Consider the following 10,562-nt stretch of genomic DNA (forward strand, 5'->3'; position numbering starts at 1 on the left):
TATTAGAACCTTAAAAATTCAAAAATCCTTTAATAAGTTTTATTACTTGTAAGTTAACTTTCTTGAACACACTTTCAAAACACTAGATAATGCTGTGTTATTCTGTTGTCTCTGGCTTTCTTCGTGTATTTTAGTTTTAATTTAATTTTTGTGTTTTAATGATGTCTTACATTAGGACTTCCCGCAAAAACAGAATATCCAGTATCTTATGAACCAGCCGACAGACTGAGGAGCACAGAGACCAACTTTGAGAGTTGAAAGTAAATCACATCAAGGAAAACTTGACTAATTCATGACTAATTTAGGGAAAAAAATCCTTAGTTTACTCTTTAACTTCTGAAATATTTGCGTTGTGGACATGTAGACACAAGTCTGCTGCTTTATGTACTTTATGTAACCATTGTTTGAACAAACAATCTATAAATAGCGCTGTCAAGGTCCACAATGTGTGTTTGAATGAGTCAAATGTGGAATGAACAAGTTCAGTTAAATCTGGGTTTGTCCGTGTCAACATGACCTATTTTATGTCCCATAGTTCTTTTTATATGACCTACATTTCTCTGGGTTGGAGCAGATTAAACCCGCTGAACTGATGCAACCGAGATGACGGCCTTCAAGTCCCGCCCAGATTCACAAATCAAGCATCTTATTGGTCAAGAGCTCAGGTTATCGCTGTTGTGATTGGCCAGCATCGCTGCCCGTTACGCTTTCTGGTCTGTAGTGGCTGAAGGAAAGAGGAAGCCACGTTGACACAGAGCGTGGTACTTCAGTCGTCAAGCTGACTGTCTGTGGCCTCGGGACGTAACGGTCACCGCTTCATCTTAGAGACTAAACTAACACCAGAGGAGAGGGTAATTATGTTAGTCTAATATAAATGAGTTGTAATTCTCGTCCGTTTGTGGTCGTGAATCCTTGCTAGCGGAGGAGCTAACCGACGACAGGTGGACATTACTTAGCTAGGAAATGCTATCCGGCTCAGGCTATTTAGCAAACAATAGACGAGCAACATGTCCGTCCAACAGTAAAACTCTATTGAAATCGTAACACATATTGGGCAGCCCATGGCCAAGTGGAAAGGGAACCTGGCTTTTGACCGGAGGGTTGCCGGTTCCTGTCCCTACCAGATCATAAATGTATTTATATCTCGTTGTGATATCTAAAGTATTTGTCTTAATGTAAAATGGACGGCTGCAAATCAGTTGATGAACATAATATATTTATTTCCCAAGAGTGTCAGAGGAACTTTTGCTGTCAGTGTACCAATTCCACACACCCCACCGCAGTTGCATCATTATCATGACCATCATCATCTTTTCTTTTTTTCAATAAGTTGAAATCATGTTATTACAGTGGGTCTTTAACAGCATTTTCTGTTTCTTCCAGGCCAGTTAAGTCACATTATCAGACAGAATGAGTGTCGGATTTATTGGAGCAGGCCAGTTGGCTCATGCGCTGGTGAAAGGCTTTACAGCTGCAGGTGAGGCCACGTTTCTCTACTGTTCTGCCATACAGTGAACCTTTTCACCACTCACCACTCACAACTAACCATTAACCAACATCAGCTGTGTTTGACAATGAAAAATACGTTCACGTCCACTTTTTGCCGTTTGTAATGATCAGCATGAGACAATTATTATTTTACTTAGTGGCCTCGTTATTAATTATTTTGTAAATTAACTTAGGAGCTTGACAAATGCTGCCGAGTTACTAAGACATGATTCCAGTGTGGAACCTCTATCACTCCTTGTTTATTTCTTTAGTTATTACCAAAAACAGTCCTATTCTCTCTCTCTCTCTCTCTCTCTCTCTCTCTCTCTCTCTCTCTCTCTCTCTCTCTCTCTCTCTCTCTCTCTCTCTCACACACACACACAGTGAGTTTCTGTGGTACATTGGTAAGCTATGTCTTTACTGTATATCTGTCTTTGAACATAGTGTTGCTTGTCCAGACTGCATCCAGGACACTTAATTGGAGCTGTGTGGTGAAGGAAACAGTTGCAGCTGTGATTGACACATGCAGACATGTAATCAGGCAGCTACTCAGGGAGCGTTTCATTGCTGCTGTTGGAGAATGCATTTCTCTTCTTCTTCAGGAACTTACATTTATTGAAATGTATTTATTTTCATTTCCTTGTTCCTAACTAAAGACTATTTCCAGTTCTGCAGTGACATGTGAATACCCCTGCTTAGGATCAACAAGGTTTGGTTTGATGTGATTATCTATATCTGTGTTCATCCTCATATCACACTCTCCACTACAGGTGTGATTGCTGCACACAGGATTACAGCCAGCTCCCCAGACACAGACCTGCCGACTGTGTCAGGACTGAGGGTGAGAAACTATACTCCCTGCATTTCTTTAGAGGAAGATTACTGCGGAAAGAGGAAGTGCTAGTCTGAGAGGTTGTCATGTGTACCTACTGTTTTAATAACACCTCTGTTTGCTGTGTCTAATTCTCTGTGATTATTCTTTCGCAGAAAATGGGGGTGAACCTGACAACAAGCAACAAAGAGACCGTAAATAAGAGCGATGTGCTCTTCCTGGCCGTAAAACCCCACATCATCCCCTTCGTTCTGGATGAGATTGGGCCAGACATCGAGGACCGCCATCTCATAGTGTCGTGTGCTGCAGGTGTGACCATCAGCTCCATTGAAAAGGTCTGCCTCCTTCACCATTTATCTTTCTCTCATTCTTTGTAACCTGTGTATTTGTTTTCTCAAGTCATGTTGTTTTTGAAGTATTTTGCCTTTTCACTACGTACTTAACCCGTGTTCCCATTCTTGTTACTTTAACAGAAATTACTACATCACCGTGAAGCCCCTAAAGTCATGAGATGTATGACAAATACTCCTGTAGTGGTGAAGGAGGGAGCAACGGTGTACGCCACTGGGACACATGCAGAGGTGAATACAAGATAACTAGATTCTAACGGAAGGGAATCATTTACGTTTTTAGCCTTAACTTTTTTGCTCAGGTAACTACTAGATGCCATACTGTGTTTACACATAACTCTTATGGAACCTCATATGAATAGTTCTGCTCATTTTATTTCTTCTTTAATCCTGATAATAAGGTGGAAGATGGCAAGTTACTGGAGCAGCTGATGGCCAGTGTAGGATATTGCACTGAGGTGGAGGAGGACCTCATTGATGCCGTCACTGGGCTGAGTGGAAGTGGACCAGCCTATGTAAGTGACTGATGGCTCTGTCTGTGAAAACAGATCAAACTTCATCCTGGGTAAAATGTGTTAGTTAGGTTCTGGTTGCACTGTTGTTCTGATGGGGAAATAGTCTGTAATCAGTAAAAAGTTGGTGATGACAACATTATGTTAACTGTCATAGGAGTCATTTTTGTACTTTGTATCAGTTTATTGACACATCTTTCATCTATTTTTTTGTGCTCATCTATTTGTGCTAATGCAGAAAATATATGCATGCTTCATAGCAAATAATCTTTGATAAGGACTCATTGGTTTTGTCATTGTTTTTACATTAGATATTGAATATTTAATGCCAAGGAAAATCTGCATTGGGGCATGCCTTTGTCTTATTTTCTTTGGAAAACCCATAAGGATAAAAATATATAATAAAACTGAAAACCCATAAGGAAGCTCAACTGTGGTAATAGTTTTGTTTTGCCATGCATGTATTTTTAAATCTTAATCCGTCTTGCTTTATAAAATAGTCACGTCAAACGTACTGTGTAGCAGACAGAGGTCTGTGGTGGCTGCTGAAATTAAAAATAATTGTGTCTGTCGGGTTTTATCTGCTTTCCGCATTGAGTTTGATATTTGCATAGTTTTATTTTTCCCTGCCTCCAAGGAGGCAAGTGGATGTCAAAGTCAAATTATTCTACTCTTATGTAGAATGATGGGTAAGTAATCCGGAAATTAGAAGCTTCAATACAGTGGAATAACTTTCCATGAATTTATTGAAATGAGAACATGATTTGACATTCAGATGTTGATCTGATGTTCAGTTTACATACAGTTGCTATATGTTTTGTAAAGATGCTTTTAAAGAGAGAAAATGTGGTTGCTTTTTTCCACAGGCGTTCACTGCAGTGGATGCTCTTGCAGATGGAGGAGTGAAAATGGGTCTGCCCAGGAGACTGGCTGTCAGACTAGGAGCTCAGGCTCTGTTGGTAAGCTGTGTGTGTGTGTGTGTGTGTGTTACCTCTTTAGGGCCTTTTCTGGCTTAAACACTGATCTTGTCAGGACCAGTAGTCAAGACCAAAATCTGGTCCTTATGAGGAGGCAGAACCTGATTTCTGAGGAACTGGTAAAGTTTAATGATAAGATTTGAATTGTGGTTAGGTTAATGTTAGGGTTAGACATTGACTGGTTATGGTTAAGTTTAGGGATAAGGCTTTGTTCAGGTTTTTCCAAATGAATGGAAGTCAATGTCTTGTCCTGAGATGAATTGCTGTGTAAACCTGTTTGATTGATTCATTGGTCTGTGTTATGTGGACTTAGTTGCTGCTTTCAGTTCACCCAGCATTTCTACTGTCTCTCATATGAAAAAAGGTTTACTGATTTGACTTGTTTTTCCGATAAAATCGGACTTCAAATGATACGCAAAATTGCGGAACATAAATAACCATTTATTTAACAACAACTGAGGTGTTTCTCTACAGTCTTCATTTTGTGCCTGCACTTATATATTTGAAATAAAAGTAACATTTAAAGAAACAGTTTAACTTTCTGAGAACAAAAATTTGTAAGTAATTGGCCGTTAAATAAATAAAACCTCTAGTCTGTATCTTCTGTTGTTTGTATGACATTGACAGTGGTAAACATTCACAGAGGGCTCTGCAGCAGTATTATAGTCCTGTTATCCCATTCTAAGCCAACATGCTGTCTCGATTTGCTGCGTAAGCTGCATGACACATTATGGTGTCACATTGATTTCTGCTTCAGAGTACAGATGCTGTCTTCACATTCAGTGACCGTGTCGAAGCAAACATGACGTTGTCTTCTATAAAAATCCTCATCTGCCGTTCCTTCCATCTCTTCCTGTTTGTTTTCAGGGAGCAGCTAAGATGTTGCTGGAGTCGGAGCAGCACCCGGGCCAGCTGAAGGACCATGTCTGCTCACCAGGGGGCGCCACCATTCATGCCCTGCATGTCATGGAGAGTGGTGGCTTCCGCAGCCTCCTGATCAACGCAGTAGAGGCTTCTTGCATCAGGACACGGTGAGACTGCTGCAACAGGAAATGTACAACTGGCATCGACATCTTGCTAAACTTGGCTCCCAATATTGCCAATATGATCCCCATAGTTGAGGTGTCACTTGTCTATAGAGTTTTACTGGTCAGGGTTTCCACAGACGACGTTCAAGTCTTCAGTTATGACAGTGAAATTTGCTTAAAAGACCAGGAACTGCGAGGGAAGCTAAAAATATACCTTGTTGAAAAATAGTCCAGTATGTCATAACTTGTTCACGCCATACTAGTAAAAATCTTTCAGACACACAAACTAACTGATTAACCCTGACCATACAAAGCTGCAGTCAACAGGATAACTAGAAACATATATGTTGGTTGGATTATATCCACAATTTACTAAAATGTACGTATTTGTGATCACAGCTCTTGCTTCTCATCAAATGAGCACAGGCAAACACTTGTTTCATACGTGACAGATGACCTGAGGCAAGCTCTCCATGTCTGAAACGTTCCACCAGCATTGCCCTGTGTTTTATTGTTTTTTTTGTTCTTTCTTTGCAGCATAGCCATGTTTTTGTGGGTGCATCCAGCACTGGAATTGAACATATAAGCAGAGTAGGCTTCTGCTACAATACAAGTCAGCTCTGTAACTTCCAGTCAGTTGTCACTAAGGGGAAACTTGGACTTTGTAAGGTCATGTTTTAGTTGTAGTTTAGTAGTCAACCCTGAGGATAACGGAAGAGCACTGCTACACCAGCCTCTGCTAAACAATTAGTTGCTAAATACTCTTGGTTACTTCCGCAGACACTGATTGTAGATCATCTCTGCATCGTCGGCCGGACTGGAAATAATCAGACTGGCTTATTAAAAAAACCAGCATGCCTTTTATATGCTGCACACCTGACGCTTCTCTTCCTCTCACAGGGAACTGCAGTACCTGGCAGACCAGGAGCGCATTTCTCCAGCAGCCATCAAGAAAACCACACTGGACCAGGTTCTCCAGCAACCTGGAGTGACAGTCAGCGGAGAGACGAATGGAAACAGTAGATCGGGGATCAGCCTGTTCAACAATCGTGGTCCAGGGGTTAAGAAGAAAAACTGAGTTGACAGATGAGCAGACACACAAACATGTTACAGATTCAAATGTACACATGTGAAAATACACACGCTTTATACCGTTCAGCCATAATATCTGGAAAAAACAGGACTCAGGACTGATCTCATGTCATTTTCAAATTACTTTGCCAAATAATTTATTCGTTCTCAAATAACAATGAGGACCTGATGGTGTCACCTCCAGGTTACACACATGCACAGGTGTATTCTGGGTGCATCGATCACCGTTATAGCCTTATGGTGGAATGCACAATTGCTTTCTACAAGTACACAAAGCCAGATACACAGTGACAAGCAAAAGTGCGTTGACAAAATGTTATCTGTCTGTTTGAGCTCTAGACTGTCTAGAGCTGTTACTTTAATGACCCAGTGCGCCATCATGGGATCCTGGTGAACACTAGGCAGCAGATGGCTGCTGGGAACCATCAAGCTGTTAATGTATGTCTTTAAGAGTTTTTTTTTTTCCTTCTAAACAACGTTAGTCAACGTTTACCCTTCTTTAGCCAACGGTATTATGCTGTTAACGACTAAATATGAATATAGCCAATTTTTAATATCTTGATTCTTAGTTTTTCTTATAGTCATATATGAACTCTACAAACATTATGGATTAAAAATACCTCCCTGTATACAATATTTCGGGTTTAGCACATTAAGAGCAATGTGCCTTAAACCCATAACTTGTTTTCTCACACATAAAAGTCATTCCAAGCTGTTGACAGTTTTCTTCAGATCGCTCTCTCTCTGCACATTTTGTTTCACACCACAAAGGCACTTTTTGTTTTTGTTTTCTTTTGTAAGGAAATATGATGTCATTAGTAGGGGTGTCACGATCTCGATTGCAAATCTAATATCGACCGAAATGACAACACAATCTTGACCTTTCAAGGCAAAGGTGGAATCAAGGATTTAACGTCCTGCAGGTGTGCTGGGGGGGTGTTGTGGTTGTAGCCATTGTTGCACGACTGCACGTCACCTCCTCCCACTAACCTGAAGCTGCTGCCAACTAATAGTAACCAGGGAAACTGCTGATTGACACACTGACCAAACACGGTGTTCAAGCTATGTTATGCACGTGTAGCATACTCCAGGATATCTCAGCAGGAGTCATAAGGACGTAGATGTAACTGTGGGAATGACTAAATTCAGGTAACTAAAAAAATGACAGACCCTTTTGTGCTAAAAGAGAGGGGGGAAAAAAGGTTGAGAAATCAATTCCAATCTAGGATTTGGAGAATCGTGACACCCCTAGTCATTACCTCAAAGTGCTGTAAGAAAGCTTCAATCATTTAAACTGCTCGCTGAACAATACTTAATCATGGTAAGCGAAGCATAACATCTGCCACCAATCCGTCCAAACTGTTTGTTTTTGTTTGGTTTATATTCTGTATAGTTTTATCCCCGCATTGTAATAGATGTTATCTATGCTAATGTTGAGCATATTGACCACTGAACTGGTATACCAGTCAAAAAGACAATATTAAAGAAGCTGAATCAAAACACATTGTTTCTAAGCTAAGTTTGTCCAGCACTGAATTTATCAGTAGATTCTTAAATCTCCAACTCCAGTGGGTATATTACACTTAATTTGAGGTTTGTATAACTATTGAGATGCACCCTGGCCTGCAGATGGCACTGTATGATCACTGTCACCTATCTGTACTTGGAAGATCAAGTTACACTTCACACAGCTGCCATTCAAATGACTGAAATGTGACTGTTCTATCTATAACACTACAGTGACATGTTTCACCTGCTGCTATTCATCCAAATTGCTCCCACTGTAAATCTGTAGAGATGAATACGGTATTACGGTGTGTATATATTCCATAAATAATACCCCTCACTGGCCTATAAATGCATTGTGAGGAAATGCAGTTCATTTTTAGAAGCATGTGTCAGTGGGACATGTGACTTGAGTGTGTGTGTGATCCTGGATTTCCCATTCAGATCTCACTACTCTTCTTCCCCAGAGGTTTTCATGTCCTCAAACATCACAAATACAAGTACTACAGTCATTAAGTGTTTATTTACATGAATGCACTGAAACAATAAAAAGTTTTGAAATGTAGATGACATTATACCGTACATTTTACAGTACAGAACAAATGTGCAGTTTCGATGGAAAATCACTGGTCAAACATGAAAACTGAAAAGTCTTATTTTTTACTTATGAATCGCAACCAAACAAGTTTGAAACACAAGTTTAACATTTGCATGCATGCATGCATTTTCTTATTGTACTAACAATTGCTGTTTTCTTTCATGTAAAAGCACGATAATCAAATCTTCATCAGGAAAATCATGGAAACTTCAAAGTGGGTAAAGTTGTATAAAAGTAAAATACAGGTACTTTGAAACTGTATTTAAGCACAGCACTGTCTGCGTGCTGTGAGCTTAGAAGCTTAACATTAATGAGTTTTAAGTTACTGTGGTAGTTGAGGCCTGAAACGCAGTTACATTTGTGTAAATTAACACCGGGTTGCTACCGCGGACTTCATAGAAGTGTGTTAAATATTATATTTGGGCCTGTTCCTGAGCTCCGGGGCTGCTACATTTTGGATTAACAGATGCTGCTTTGTGCTAGAATGAGATAGGCCTGTGGATCTATTCAGGCAACACACAGGTGCACAATGGCAAAGCCAAAGTGACGGAAGAAACGTGATGGCTTGTGAAGAGCGGCGTCCTCATTATAATTGAACAATTATTACAGTAGCTGTTGTAGGATTAGTTTATTTTACCTAAACTAACACACACACACACACACACATCTCTCTCCTGTGATTAAATTGCAACCTGCATGCTCTTAGGGATCTCGGGCTGTTTATTTGTGCATGCAGTGGATTTTCCTCCACCACAGAAGTGTCTTGATAATCCCTCTTTTATGCCAAACAGTTATTCTCCACATGCTCCTGCCACTCTCTGTTAAGATTAGCCATTCTTGGGGAGACCTCCATTTGCCTCTCATTATTAGACTTCTGTTGCCTTTTGTTGATGGAGCAGCTTTCCGTGCCTCTCTTCTTACCCAAGGTGAGGAGGCTGTGCTCGGTGTCAATCATCTTGCCATCTTGCAGAGGTTCTGGGATTGCAGGTCAGTGGGAGATAATCCTACAGTTGGAAAGTTCAGAGAGAGTGTGTGTGTGTGTGTGTGTGTGTGTGTGTGTGTCAGCGCAGCATGGGTTTTCTGTCCACAGGTATGCCAGATGCTACCTGTCATCCCCGTTCAATCAAGGTAATCACTGACCTTTGCAGTAACATGGTTGTTTGCATATCGCATCAAGGCCCGGAGAGAGGAGAGCCAGAAACCAAGATGAGTGAATGGAGGAACAGGTTTTTCTTTTTGTACTTCAATGGGAAAAAAAAAACGGAGGTGTTTGTTTGCGGGCAGTCGTCCATGTTCCTGTTTTGACTGTGTTTGTGCTCCGCTGTGTTGTCTGACCTGTGTGCAACTGTGATCTCTGGTCTGATTAGAGTATCAACTCGATGCAGCTGTCTGGTGAAACAGTTGCAGAAAAGAGGAAGCTCTGATGGTTACCACACACAGTCGGTGAATCTGCAGTACCGGCTTTTCTCTAATGACGAGCTGCAGTGCAGTTCTGCAGGATTCACATAATCACACACACACACACACACCTGTTTTCTACTCTTTGGGAATGAGACTTAACATAGTGGCTTCACAAAGTGTCCAGACCTCCTTCTGCATTCTTTGGTGACTCATAGATTTGATTTTAAATAAATATAATGAATGGTTTTGTGCATAATCTGATATGCTATGTCTCATTTTCAGAAATTCTTAGACCCGTAGTTTATTTTGTAGAAGCTCATATGGTAGAACAAGGCCCCTACAAATGTCTGGGAAATTAATATTCCAAGATCTCTGTCTCACCAAAGAAAATTACAAAGACTGACTTTGACCACGATCCCAAGGACAATCACGTGTCCAGATGCAGAGCGTGCTGCAAATCAATACAAGTGGACGCCGTGGGTGAGGCGACTCTTACAAGTGGCGCTCCCATCTTAAGTCGTGTCAGCACATCATTCGGTCCTTGAATTAGTTGAAGAAATTGGTCCTGGAAAGTCCTTTTTAAACTTGGGTTTTAATTTTAATTCAAAGTAAAACAAATGATGAAATATTAATTTGATAAAAGGAATAAAAGGGTAATGTAAAACGTGTGTAGTCAGAATATAACAAAGGTGTCGGCCTTGGACATGTTGCTGTATTGTTATTGTTAGATGGCAGAGTTGTATTTGTCACATTCGTTGTTACACTCGTATAACCCACT

General features: G+C 40.6%; 1 protein-coding gene across 1 annotated transcript; it reads left to right on the forward strand.

Moving 5' to 3' along the window:
* Positions 1–716: 716 nt before the first annotated feature.
* pycr1b (pyrroline-5-carboxylate reductase 1b) lies at positions 717–7,779 on the forward strand. Its single transcript, XM_044029165.1, has 9 exons — positions 717–851; positions 1,384–1,477; positions 2,259–2,329; positions 2,476–2,655; positions 2,794–2,901; positions 3,072–3,185; positions 4,049–4,141; positions 5,027–5,190; positions 6,088–7,779. The coding sequence occupies exons 2-9, from the start codon at positions 1,411–1,413 to the stop codon at positions 6,263–6,265; spliced, it is 975 nt and encodes a 324-aa protein (XP_043885100.1). The 5' UTR covers positions 717–851; positions 1,384–1,410; the 3' UTR covers positions 6,266–7,779.
* The last annotated feature ends 2,783 nt before the right edge of the window (positions 7,780–10,562 follow it).

Source organism: Solea senegalensis, linkage group LG6 (assembly GCF_019176455.1).
Source record: "Solea senegalensis isolate Sse05_10M linkage group LG6, IFAPA_SoseM_1, whole genome shotgun sequence".
NCBI classification, from domain to species: domain Eukaryota; kingdom Metazoa; phylum Chordata; class Actinopteri; order Pleuronectiformes; family Soleidae; genus Solea; species Solea senegalensis.